Raw genomic sequence first — 13,399 nt, forward strand, 5'->3', positions numbered from 1 at the left:
CACTTCCCTCCTTAAATGTCTTATTCCAGAAACTCAATAGAGCCTACAAACACATCAAGCAGAGTTTTCTTATGAGGGAAAAATGAGAAAGTCATCTTTTTTTGCTTGCCATGATCAGCACAAACAAATTTTTTAAATGTTTCTTTATTCATAAACTTGATGCAAGTTTACAAAATTTACTGTACACTGCCAAATAAATCTGCAATTAAAAATAAAATCCATGAAATAAAGCATGCCAAATGTGCAGCTATCAGTCTGCTTGCCATCAGGATATTAAAGAATTCAACAATGTATTCAAGATTTAGCCTTAGGCTTAAGGAACTTTACTGATTTAAAGAATTCTGCCTTGTCACGTGTTATCTGAGCAACTGGCAATCAGAACTTTATACAAATGTAATCAAGTGAACAAGAATACCAGAAAATCTATTTACTGCTCTCTTAACCAAAATGGAATCAGAAGACATTAAACACACACAATAATGTAGAAATGACAAGTCTCTTAGATGTGGTTTACAAAGTTAAAAACTGAATCTCAAAGCTAATGCAGAAGAAACACTTTTGAACTTTGTAACTAGTTTGTGCAGAAAAATGTGCTTCTGGATTTCTTGTTAAAAGTGCTTAAGAACTAGAATTTACTTTTAAATCAAACTTGGGTGTATAAAAAAATCTATTACCAACGAAAAAGGACTGATTCAGGTAAGGCAATAAAATGGAGAGTACCTTGATTTGAGTCAGGTTCTATAAAAAAAATTAACATATGCAGAGTTTCTATTAATCTTTCAATGTAAAAGCCATTGTTTTGACTATGGCAAAAATTACTGTAAGAGTCTCCAAATTAAGTATCTTTTTGTACTTAACTGCACAGCTTTTGCTCAAGGAGTCTTTGTGCCAATCACTTTATAAGTTTATTAGTTTACAAATGATTGCAACATCCCGTTAATAAAATGGAAACGTAAGATGACTTAGTATTTTAAATAACTTTAAGCTCTATACTGTGGCTCTTGTTCATAAGAAACACTGAACCAACAAGCAGCAGATTCAGCCCAGCAAGACTCTGATGCCCCAGTGGAAATCACTACTCACAAGCCTTAATTGATACAGTTTTACACTGCTTTGCCTAAAAAGTACAATACAACTCAATTAAGAGTATCATCTTCAGGAAACAATTCATATCTTCACATAGTCATTAAAAAGTTTAACAATTTAATGAGTAGGTTTCCTATCATTTTGGCAATATCATAAAATGGTTTTAGACACGAAAGAGCTATTATGATTTAGAAGGCCTTAAATTTTCTAAACCAATATTGAACATCGATTAAACTTGTATTGGCTGTAAATGGAACAATATATTGCAAATCCTTGTAACCCATGGGCTCAATATAGAAAAGTTACCCTAAAGCCTCAACTTCAGTAGCCTGATGTTGACTTGGCTGCTTTAAAAAGTTCACTTTTCAAGAAAAAGAGATAATGAGTGGCCAGTATGTGTATTTATCAGGAAAAATACAGTAAAGGCCCCACTGCTCAGTCCAAGATATCTAAAATGAGCAAAATGCAAAGGCTGTAACTTATACTGGATGTCAGATGACAGATTATCCACTAAAATATCTATTAACTAACGTCTTCGGTACTGCTGTAATAGGGGCACTCAAAGCTTTTGTCTGCATGTTGGAAAGATTTTCTTTAAAGCAACATTAGTCCAAACATACAACAGTCAACATATTTAGCCATCTTCCTTTGGAGGGGTGTACCAGCCTGAAATAGAATGAAAAAAAAAAAGTTAAAATACTTTAATTCTTAAATAAATTAGAAGAACTGGCATGTAATAAGGTTAGCTACAGTCTCTTTTCATAATTTTGGTGTTTAAATCTAGCATAAAAAAATATTTTCTTTTTTTTGAGACAGAGTTTCGTTCTGTTACCTAGGCTGGAGTGCAATGGCGCAAACTCAGCTCACTGCAACCTCCACCTCCCAGATCAAGCAATTCTCCTGCCTCAGGCTCCCAAGTAGCTGGGATTACAGGCATGTGCCACTATGCCCCACTAATTTTTTTTTTTTTTTTTTTTTTGGTATTTAGTAGAGACAGGGTTTCACCATGTTGGTCAGGCTGGTCTCCAACTAATGACCTCAGGTGATCCACCCACCTCCGCCTCCCAAAGTGCTGGGATTACAGGTGTGAGCCACTGCACCCAGTCTACTGTAAAAATTAAACTTACACTTGGATTGGTAATAACTGCATTTTGCTATTTCACAACAGAAAGTTATTTTCTATGAATAAATTGTACTTGAGTTTTCAACACAAGAGCTCTGTATTAATGGCATCTCTAGCTAAAGATGACTGTGGAATATTAGACTAAAAGAGTAAGTTTTATTCCACTTCAGTTCTATACTTGAAAGTAAGCCTCATGGAAAGTACTTATGTCCCCAAACAAAATCCTGGCGATTTAGAATATAAGGAACTTGGATTGTTATCAGAGCCATAATGTCATTTCACAATGACAAGGAAGCCATCGCAGCAGATGCAGTGACTAAATGACTATGTCTAAAATCAGAGTTAGTAGCAGGCCAAACTGGAATCCATCTTGAGCTATTGTACAACATGGTGACTATAGTTAACAATATACTATATTCTTGAAAAATGTTAAGAGTGGACGTAAAGTGTCTCAGCATAAAAATGATAACTATGTAAGGTGATGTCTAGGTTAATTAGCTAGATTTAGTCATTCCACAATTACGTATACTTCAAAACTTTGTACACAATAAGTATAATGTCTATTTTTTAAAAATAAGAAAAAAACTTTTTTAAAGATTAAAAAAAAAACCCTAGAAGTCATCTCTCCTGATTCTGAATCTATTACTCTTTCATCACAGCTAAGCTTATACGTACCCACACACTCTCAAATACAGCATTTTCTATAAATATTTTTTGAATGCCAGTTGTAATGTTTAAGAAATAAAAATAAAAATAAGAAATCTGTTTCCCAGGTTCCACAAAAACCTAAGCTCTCCATAAAAAGGCAAATTAGACTAAGTACTGTTTAGTATGAAACTTTAGAATAGTATGAATATGCCAAGATCTATAAAGTATTAAAGTAGTACACACAGGTTTCTTTGGATCTAATTTTGTGTGATAGAAATTATTATGATGAAAACCTGGCCTTGTCCTCAAATTTTATTGTTTCTCTCTTCTGCTTGAAAATTTTGTTTTGAATACTATGTCCATAAGTAAGCAATCACTGAAAGAGTGACAAGTTTGCTTTGTCATTAAAATAAGTGAGCACAAAACACAAATCTTAAGTCACAAACTGACACATTTCTAGCAAAGTAAAGAATACTTTACAGGCATGGTGGCTTGTGCCTACAGTCCAAGCTACTGGGGAGACTGAGGCAGGAGGATCACATCAGCCCAGGAGCTTGAGGCTGCAGTCCACTATAATCACGCCTGTGAACAACCACTGCACTCCAGTTATAACAGCAAGAACTCCATCTATAAAGAGTTGCCTTTAACTCAGTTCCTGAGATTTCAAGTAAGTAAAGTGAGTCATTCATTAGTCTACCAAAAAAAAAAAAAAAATCTTGATTCTGACTCTGAGATACCTAGGCCAAGTGTATAGGATACAAAAATTTTGATTGAAGTACAATGTTAAGGTTTTGTGGTGTGGTGGCTCATACCTGTAATCCCAGCACTTTGGGAGACCGAGGCGGGCGGATCACAAAGTCAGGAGATCGAGACCATCCTGGCTAACATGGGGAAACCCGGTCTCTACTAAAAATACAAAAAAGGCGCCTGTAGTCCCAGCTACTCGGGAGGCTGAGGCAGGAGAATGGCATGAACCCGGGAGGCGGAGCTGGCAGTGAGCCGAGATAGCGCCACTGCACTCCAGCCGGGGTGACAGAGTGAGACTCTGTCTCAAAAAACAAAATAAATAAATAAATAAATAAATAAATAAATAAATAAAGATTTTGTATGAAGCACAAGTTTTTTTCACTATGGTAACAGCACTTTAAGAAACTAAAGCAAAAACAGAAAAATAAAATGGTAAGTATTAATACATTATCTAAAACTTCTTAAATGGCAATAAACACTTATTTAAACATACCATTTTTCTCATGTATCTGTACAATGGAATTATAGGATTGTTGGGCTCTTGCTAGATTATATTGATTCTGAAAGAGAATTACACATTTTAAATCAAAAGTGTGATTAGGTGAAAATTATTACAATAAATTTATGAATGCATCACACTGTGCTTAAAAGAACATGGGAAACTGACCAAAAACAATTTTAACTTAATAGCCTCATTTCTCAATTTCATTATTCTCTATAATTTTATAAAAATAACAAAATCAAAATTGTACCCCAATAAAACTCAACAAGCCTCACAGTTCATTTTTATAAGTCTTCCTACCATTGGACAAGTACAAAGCTTTCTGGTTCTAGAGTCTGTCTCCACATTGCTGAATCAAGTTAAAGGATTATATCTGGATGTTAATAAAACTCAAACTCTCTTCACATAACTTCTATTTTTAAAAAAACTACAAAATATTACTTTCAGATAAGAAAATATTAAGCTACCATGACTATACATATGAATGACATTTTAAGTTAGAAATCTAAAGAATGCCCATAATTGGCACCATGCTTACTAAAGGAGCCCTCTTTTGATAAAAATATACAATCTTTTTAAGGAGCCAAATCTAGGATTAATTTTGTCACCATAAGTACAACCAACCTATATCTTCACTTAGAATTAATATACCAAGAGCAGCACTCTCCATAGTGGTACCCATCTATCCACTATATTATGTGGCAGAAATTTTTGCATAATAAATTCACACAGCACAAGACTCAAAAATGTCTACATCCTAAGTGAAAACTCTCCCTCCTACTTGTGCCCTAAACACCCAGTTTCCTCCCATTCATCCCCCTTCCTCCACACAAGTTAACCACTATTACTAATTTCTTGTATGTCCCTCTTTAAGATTATACAAGAATATTCATTACAGCCCACTGTTGTTAGCCACTGTCCCTGGCTTTCCTTCACTAACAGTTGCATGCTACAGACATTAGTCTGCCCCTTTTCTCACCTAGCATATCTTGGAGAATGTTCCATATCAGTATAGAACATACCTGTTTTAAACACTGAAATATTTCTATTATACGGACATTCAAGTATTTAATCAGTCCCCTATTGGTGGACATCAGGTTTTGTCAATATTTTGCTGTTATAATGCTGCCAAGAGCAACCTCATACGTATATCTGCTGAGTATTGGTAAAAATGTCCTAGAGTAGAGCTGCTGGGTCAAAAGATACATATGCCTTAGTAATTCTGAGATATTGCTAAATTGCCCTCTATATAACTGCACAAATGTGTCTGCCCACCAGCCATCTGTAAGAGTGCCTCGATGCAGCCTCACCAATGCAGTACTTCAAACATTTGTAGATTTCTGACAATATACTAGATGGACTCCCAGTATAGTTTTGATTTGTATTTCTATTATTGAGTGAGACTGAGCATGTCTCCATTATGTTCATGAGCCATTTATTTCTACTTCTGTAAACAGACTTTTTATACCCTTTTCCTATTTTTTTTTAACATGTTAAATTTATATAAGGACTTTTCCTATTTTTCTACAGGGTAGTCTTTTTCAACATCTAAGAGCTCTTTAAAATAGTAAAGCTGGCCGGGCACGGTGGCTCACACCTGTAATCCCAGCACTTTGAGAGGCTGAGGCAGGTGGATCACCTGAGGTCAGGAGTTCAAGACCAGCCTGACCAACACGGAGAAACCCCGTCTCTACTAAAAATACCAAAATAGCCAGACGTGGTGGCGCACACCTGTAATCTCAGCTACTTGGGAGGCTGAGGCAGGAGAATCGCTTGAACCCAGGAGGCTGAGTTTGCAGTAAGCCCGAGATCGCGCCATTGCACTCCAGCTTGGGCAACAAGAGCAAAACTCCATCTCAAACAACAACAACAACAAAAACACAAATAAAACAGTAAAGCCCTGCCATAATGCACCTAATAAACTAAACAAAAAATGTATAGTAACACGTTTTTCTTAACATTAATGAAAAACTTTTGTTGCTGTTTTTTTTGTTTTTTGAGACGGGGTCTCACTGTGTCGCCCAGGCTGGAGTGCAGTGGCGCAATCTTGGCTCACTGCAAGCTCCGCCTCCCAGGTTCACGCCATTCTCCTGCCTCAGCCTCCTGAGTAGCTGGGACTACAGGCGCCCGCCACCACGTCCAGCTAATTTTTTGTATTTGTAGTAGAGACGGGGTATCACCGTGTTAGCCAGGACGGTCTCGATCTCCTGACCTCGTGATCCGCCCTCCTCGGCCTCCCAAAGTGCTGGGATTACAGGCAAAAAAGTTTTTGTTTTTGTATTTCCACAAAAAGGACAAAAATAAAAGAAACAAACTGGACGTAAAAACTATACATACCCTGAAACTCCCAAATGACTGTGAAGCAGTCACTTTCCAACCCTACTGCCTACCACGCAAAAGGCTAAGAGAAAGTAAGAATGTTGGCCTTCCCCAGTCTCAATTATCAGTAGCAAGGTACTCAAAAGCCCAGTTTAAACAAATGTTTCTGCAGAGACCTTACTGTACTGGGAGTCTAGCCCTTCCTATTCTTCTAACTCACTGATTTCTGCTTGTATATCTTTAATAATTTCCCCATTCTGCTTTCCTTCAGGTTCTTTTAAGAGACGGAATCTTGCTCTGTCACTCAGACTAGAGTGCAGTGGCTGGATCTCAGCTCACTGCAACCTCCACCTCCCGGGTTCAAGCAATTCTCCTGCCTCAGCCTCCTGAGTAGTTGGGACCACAGGCGCCTGCCACAATGCCCAGCTAATTTTCGTGTTTTGTTTTGTTTTGTTTTTTTGCAGAGATGAGTTTCACCATGTTGCCCAGGGTGGTCTCGAACTCCTGAGCTCAGGCCATCCACTCATCTCAGCCTACCAAAGTGCTAGGATTATAGGAGTGAGCCACCGTCGCCGGCCTCCTTCAGGTTTTTTTATTGTCCTTTCTAACAATCAGAGGCTTGATTCATTTTCATTCTTTTCTTAATGGCATAAGGATTTGGCAATGAACATTCCTCTGAGCTCTCCTTTAGTCTCTGATAAGTAATGATTGCATTATTGCTATTCTCTAGATATTCTGAAGTTTTAATTTCAAATCCCTGTTTGACCTAAGGGCTGTTTGCATGAGTTATAAAATTCCAGAAAGAAATATCTGTTTTCTGGTTTTATTATTAACTTATAGATTTAACTAAGGTCAGAGGATGACATCTGTCCTTTTGTTTTTCAGTATTTGAAGTGTTGTTCATTGAAAAAGATTAGCTTCTTGAATGTTCCAGATAAGAAGAGGGAGGGACAGGAGGGGAGAAAGGAATAGATAGAATTTTAGTAATTTTAATTATGGTTCAATTCTAAGCATTTTAAAATTTCATTTTACTTTTTAAAACCATGATTTACAAGTGTGTTTAATTTCCAAATTCACATAGCTTTTTGTTAATCTCTTCATTATTGCCTTCTAACCTTAATTGCTTCATATTTAAATTATATGGTGTGTATGGTACCAACTGTTTTTAAATCGTCTGATTTTATGGATTTATAATTAATTTTTCTCCCATAGTCCATATTTGCTTGAGAACGATCTATATCTAATTATTGGGTACAGAGGTCTATATTTGTCCATTATACCATGCCCATTCACTGGTTATTCAAATCTACATATGGGCATTCTGTTTATCTTACTAGTAGTATGCAGGGTATGCTGAAATCTCCAACTATGATGGTGGACTTGTCAACTTCTCCCTGTGGTTTTATCAGTTTTTCCTGGGTATTTTGAGGCTATTTTGATAGGTACATAAAATACGAAAATTGCTATATCCTCCTAATTAACAGACTTATCATCAAATTGTTACTAATGCTTTCTGTTCCAGAATTCTATTTTGTTTGATATTAAAGCTACATCATTTGTTTTTAGTTAATGTATACTGGCATATCTTTATCACTCTCCTTTATAAAAACTTTCAACCTTTTTGTACCTTCATATTTTAAATACATAGATTAAAACAGCTGGATTTTATTAATTCAATCTAACTGGTAACTTTAGTCCATTTACGTTTGTTGTGACTGATTTATGTAGACTTGCTTCTATCACCTTTAGAACTTCTATTTCTCTCACTTTCTAGTATAATTCTAATATCTCCTCCTGGGATTCCACTAAGACATATTTTAGACCTCATGCTGATCTCTCCCCACCAACCCCACCAACCCCACCAACTTCTGCCCTGTCATCTATCCTCATGTCTCTCTGTTTAACATTCTAACTTATTTTTTTGAGATAATCATCTAATCAATTCTCTTCTGGTGTCTAATCTACTGAGTTTCTTATTTCAACAACTACATTTTTTATTTTGAGGCAGAGTCTCACCGTCACCAAGCCTGGAGTGGCGCAAACATGCCTCAGTGCAGCCTCGGTCTCCTGGGCTCAAGTGATCTTCCCACCTCAGCCTCCTGAGTAGCTGAGACTATAGACAGGTACCCCATACCAGCTAATTATTTTTTGGGGGTGGGGGGCGTATTTTTTGTATAGACGAGTTCTCACCATGTTCCCCAGGATGGTCTCCAACTCCTGGGCTCAAGCCATCCTCCTGCCTCGGCCTCCCAAAGTGCTGAGATTACAGGTGTGAGCCACCATACCCATCTATATTTTTTAATTTCTGTAAGTTCTATTTCATCCATTTTCTTTTCTTCTTCATCATTCCTGGTGGTCTTGCTGCTTGCTCAATTTTATGATTCCATGTTTTTTTCTTTATATTAGATTTCACATATAACTATTTTCTCACAATTCTAATATCTGAAGTCTGTGTTCTGTATCTGATAATTCCAAAATCTACTGTCTTTGGGAAACATATCTATTATTTATTATTTCGGACAATTCTCAAATATGTTGGGTTGACTATTTGAATGCTATGATTTGAGTGAATTAAACTTTGGGAATCCTACAGGCTTAAATTAGAGATGCTTTCCTACAAAAAGTATCTGTGTCTGCTTCTGATGACAGCTGTGGATACAACTAACATGAAACCACTTTACCATCTTGCATAATCCTGAGATAATCCAAGAGATTTGGCTCCCCAACCTTGCTCATTTATACACAGAAGACTAGGCTGCTTAGTATAGGTAGTGACTCACTTCCTCCTACCCTGGAAAAAACAAAACAGATCTCTCATCTGAATGTGATCACAGTCTAGGGGATTCTGTGGGAGAGTAAGTGGAGGTTATGGGCAGCAGGGAAAGACAGATGCCTTTCCTGATCATAGAAATAGGTCAGAAGCTGCCCTAAAGACTGTGTGCTCCAGGATTTCACCATTTAACTCAACTACCATTCCCTCCATAGTGAATGGAAACTTCTTAAAGCACCATCTTGCCTTTAAACCACAAATTCTTGCTAAAAGTCATGGTAACAGACCTCTGGCTTTGGAAGGCTGTCTCATTAATGTCCTAAAATTAATGTTACAGCCTATGCTTCAGGTTAACTGAAAAGAAAACCAGCCTGAACAACATCCTTATGTCCCATGGCTTGCTCTCAGCTCCTCTTGGTTGGGCCTAGGGCAGCCAGACTGTCTGGTTCCAATCCTTGTTCTGCCACTTGTCACCTCAGACAAGTTATCTAACTAACTTCTGTATGCTTCAGTTACCTCATCTACAAAATGCAGATAATAATAGCACCTACTTTTTAAGTTATTAAGAGGATTGAAAAAGTTAATGAAAAGTAAAAGATAAAAAAAAAAACTTGGTAAGCATAGGCACAGAGAAAAAAAAAGTAAAAATAAATAAATGAAAAGAGTAGAGCCTAGCACATAAAAGCTTACCAAGAATTAGTTCTATAACATGAACTCAATTTTTTAAAACTTCAAAGTACATATGATTTTTAATTTACTACAGTATACATACCAATAATAAGTTTACAACTGTAAACTTGTTTATAAATAAGTACAAATAAACTTATTTGTTTACAAATAAGTTTTTGTTTTTTGTTTACAACTGTAAACTTATGTTTATCTACAGCAAATATAACAGACTAAAAGAACAGATATGAAATCATTAAGTGATTATCAATTAGTATCTTTAATTTTCTTATATTTTCTACAGATCACTTTTGCAACAAGAAGAAAACAAACCAAATGAAAATGAAACTATCTCAAAAAAGAATTAAGTCAAGACAGGAAGAAAGCTTATAAAGTAATATAAAATATATCTTATGGTTTATGTAAAATTCTTAACAGAAGTACCTTATTTGCTCCAAACTGCACTCTGGCTTTGCCTTTGACTAAGGTGGCATTTATTTGCATGATGACCGATTCTATTGAGTAGGCACTGCTCCAGCCCTACAGGAAGAACAAAGCATCTCTAAAATACAGAAGTATTTCTGATTCCCACTTGGGAAGGCCTAACAAAATGGTATGTAACTCAACACCAGCAAATCAGTGTTAGAAAGTCTGTGGTCAAGGAGAAAAAGTAAAATTGGAACATTTCCAGAATCTCACAAAAAACAAAACAAACAAAAAAAACTAATGTTCTAAGTGCCCAACATGAGCAAATTAGAACCTTGAATAAAGGTCACTCTTAATGCCTATCCTAGCATAGATTCAGCACCAAGTACAATGTCATTTTATTGGTTTACCTTTTTCATTCTTGAAAGTACAGCTATTTTTAAAATAAACCAAAATTTAAGAGTAGGAGCTATTAAAAAATTTTCTACTTACAATCTAATTTACATGATCAAAGCACTAAATTGCGGGTGAAAATGGAGTACCGTAAGAAAAGTCACCTGTTTTGTGAGAAGTTCCATACATAATGCTCCTCCACCCAATACATACCTTAAAAAGAAAAAAGGTGTCATACAAAATTCTCGAGAATTATTCCTCCTTAAACAACTTCTAAGTGCCATTACCAAGAAAATATGCACACAGATAAAGATAAGAAAATAACATGCAAACATGACAACAGTTGTTAGGGATATAGGACTATGGGTAATTTAAAAATTCTGATGTTATCACGCTAATGTAATCCCTCTGAAATTCTAGTCAATTTTTTCTAATGGTTCTTAGAACATAATACTTTCAGATTTGTATGATATCGGTAACTAAGAACTTAGCCCTAAATATTCCAAAGAATAGGGGCAGAAGAATCAGTTTCCTTAAATGGCATTCACGTGTTCTTTACATCTGAAACTTTCTCTACCATGATGTTACAGCCAAGAGTTTTTCCCCTGACAATGACACTGACCTTACCCTATCCATGCTATGAACATCTGTATGGTTTTATGGTTAAAATTGTTTTTACCCAATCTGTTGTGAGAATCAAATGGTTCTGACCATGGAGCTCCTCTCTGGGACTCCCTTAAGCTCTTTCTAGGCCTGAACACTATTCTCTGAACCAAAGATAACTTATGGGGATGTACCAAATCTCCCATTAGAAAATCATTATTTAGATAACGATTTTTAACCTTTATCTTTCTCAAACAAAATTTCATTTCTTCTTTAATGTTATTTTAAATGTCAAAATACATAAATATCATGCCTAAAAAAATCAAGGGAATGATAGTTTAGAACAAAAACTGGTAATTTTGAAAACACAAAAGCTAAGACCACTGATTAGGTCTATGTGGACACCAAGTCCACCACAAATTCTTCTGTCCTCCAGGGCTCTGCCCATGCCTTTCCCTTGCTTGAGATTCCTTCTGCTTCCTACCCTTCCAAATGCTGTATTTCCCCCCATAAGACTTGCCAAGACCACTCTAGCCTGCACATCTTCCATTCCAGTTAACCAAAGGCATCTCTGTGTCGACTAACCAAATTACTTTGCAGACAAGGCATCTAAAAACTTTTACTGTAGACCACTAACATTAATAATTGTTATAGTGACAATATTTAATAATAAAATTAGGGAAAGAAGTCCTCTTTATCTCCCCCATCCTGGAGAATCCAGGCAAGTGTCTCTCCCCACTTGCTTTGCCCAAACCCTGGGACCTTTCAAAGTGAAAGATCAATGGAAGGGAAAGAAAATCTAAAAGAAAAACTCTCCAAAAATTTAAATTCAGGTGAAGACTCATGGGATTAAATTTTTTTTTCTTTCTGTATTCTATTTCTGAAACATAGAAATCTATCTTCCACTCTTTAACTCTCCTACTGGGCTAAAAGAGTATTGTATATAATGTGCACTCACTGATTTAACAGAATTAGAAGATCCAGGTACTCATTTAGATTTTGGTTCCACAACTGCTCAAAGCTTAATAATCGGTTAATGAGCTAACATCACACATGATCTTCAAATTTTGGAAATGCTGACGGCAGACAGGAACTTGTTTCGGGAAAAGGAAGTATACAGTAGACATTTTACCTATTATCCAATCACAACCACCTTTCCTTTAAGGTACCCCACTCTTCCTTTGAGGATGCAGAGTCTTAAGAGGTGGGGGAAAGAAAGGGAGTTTTTGGATTTTCAGGTCAAAAAGTGCATTTGTACAAGTACGTAACAACTACACAAACGTTTGTTGAACACAAGACAAGTAGTTCTAGTACCTACACAAAAAGTAAGATAACTAAACTTTTCCTTAATATACACTTTCAGCTGCATCGACACCTAAAAGTGGCCGACTGTACTTCTGTATTAAATTACATTCATTTTGTCAACAAGTGTTCCAAATTCTTACTGCTCTTTGCCTCCAAAGGGTTCCTGCTGAATACTGAGACTGTTCAAGAATACTAAGGAAAAAAACATTAATGATCTAAGTAAGCGTCATCTAAGGATAACATGCCATATATATGGACACGGTAATACAGTATTTTCAACTTTAAAAAAGTTCAGTTGACAAAGTAGTACAGCAAACACTATCCTAAGCTTAGCCTCTTCAGACATTTGATTTAAAAATCACTGTAAAAAACACCAGTCACAAAAAGCCGCATTTTATATGATTCTATTTATATGAAATGTCCAAGATAGGCAAATCTACAAAGATAAAAATTAGATGAGAGGTTGCCAGGATCAATGGTGGGGGAGACGGGTATAGGGAGTGACTGCTACTCAGCATGGGGTTTCTTTTTGAAGTAATGAAAATGTTCTGAAATTAGGTAGTAGTCATGGCTGCACAACTCTGTGAATATACTAAAAACCACCAAATTGTACACTTCGAAGGGTGAGTTTTATCATACATAAACTGTATCACAATAAAGCTGTTAGTTTAAAAAACGTTTGGCTATGTCAAGAAATAAAGAAGTAGGGTCATAACTAGAAGATACGGGATATGAAATATATAGAACAAAGCTGCTCAATAATCTATCCAGAATCACACAATGCTTAAGCTTTACCCTGATTGAGATGGCA

The 13,399-nt window shown here is 36.1% G+C and overlaps 1 protein-coding gene across 11 annotated transcripts in view; it reads right to left on the reverse strand.

Annotated features, from left to right (window-relative positions):
- Nucleotides 1–293: 293 nt before the first annotated feature.
- Nucleotides 294–13,399, reverse strand: part of UBE2Q2 (ubiquitin conjugating enzyme E2 Q2) — a 58,946-nt gene continuing 45,840 nt past the window's right edge. For 7 of the 11 annotated variants that reach the window (XM_055277664.2, XM_055277668.2, XM_063638717.1 and 4 more), the window contains 4 exons: nt 10,845–10,893; nt 10,306–10,401; nt 4,098–4,164; nt 294–1,752 (listed from right to left, as the gene is read on the reverse strand). In XM_055277664.2, coding sequence (XP_055133639.1) covers nt 1,721–1,752; nt 4,098–4,164; nt 10,306–10,401; nt 10,845–10,893 — 244 coding nt within the window. In that variant the 3' untranslated portion in view covers nt 294–1,720. The remainder of the gene's footprint in view (nt 1,753–4,097; nt 4,165–10,305; nt 10,402–10,844; nt 10,894–13,399) is intronic. The other 4 variants (XM_063638722.1, XM_063638718.1, XM_063638720.1 and 1 more) reach the window with 2 other exon arrangements.

The sequence above is a fragment of the Symphalangus syndactylus genome, chromosome 5 (assembly GCF_028878055.3).
Source record: "Symphalangus syndactylus isolate Jambi chromosome 5, NHGRI_mSymSyn1-v2.1_pri, whole genome shotgun sequence".
Taxonomy (NCBI): domain Eukaryota; kingdom Metazoa; phylum Chordata; class Mammalia; order Primates; family Hylobatidae; genus Symphalangus; species Symphalangus syndactylus.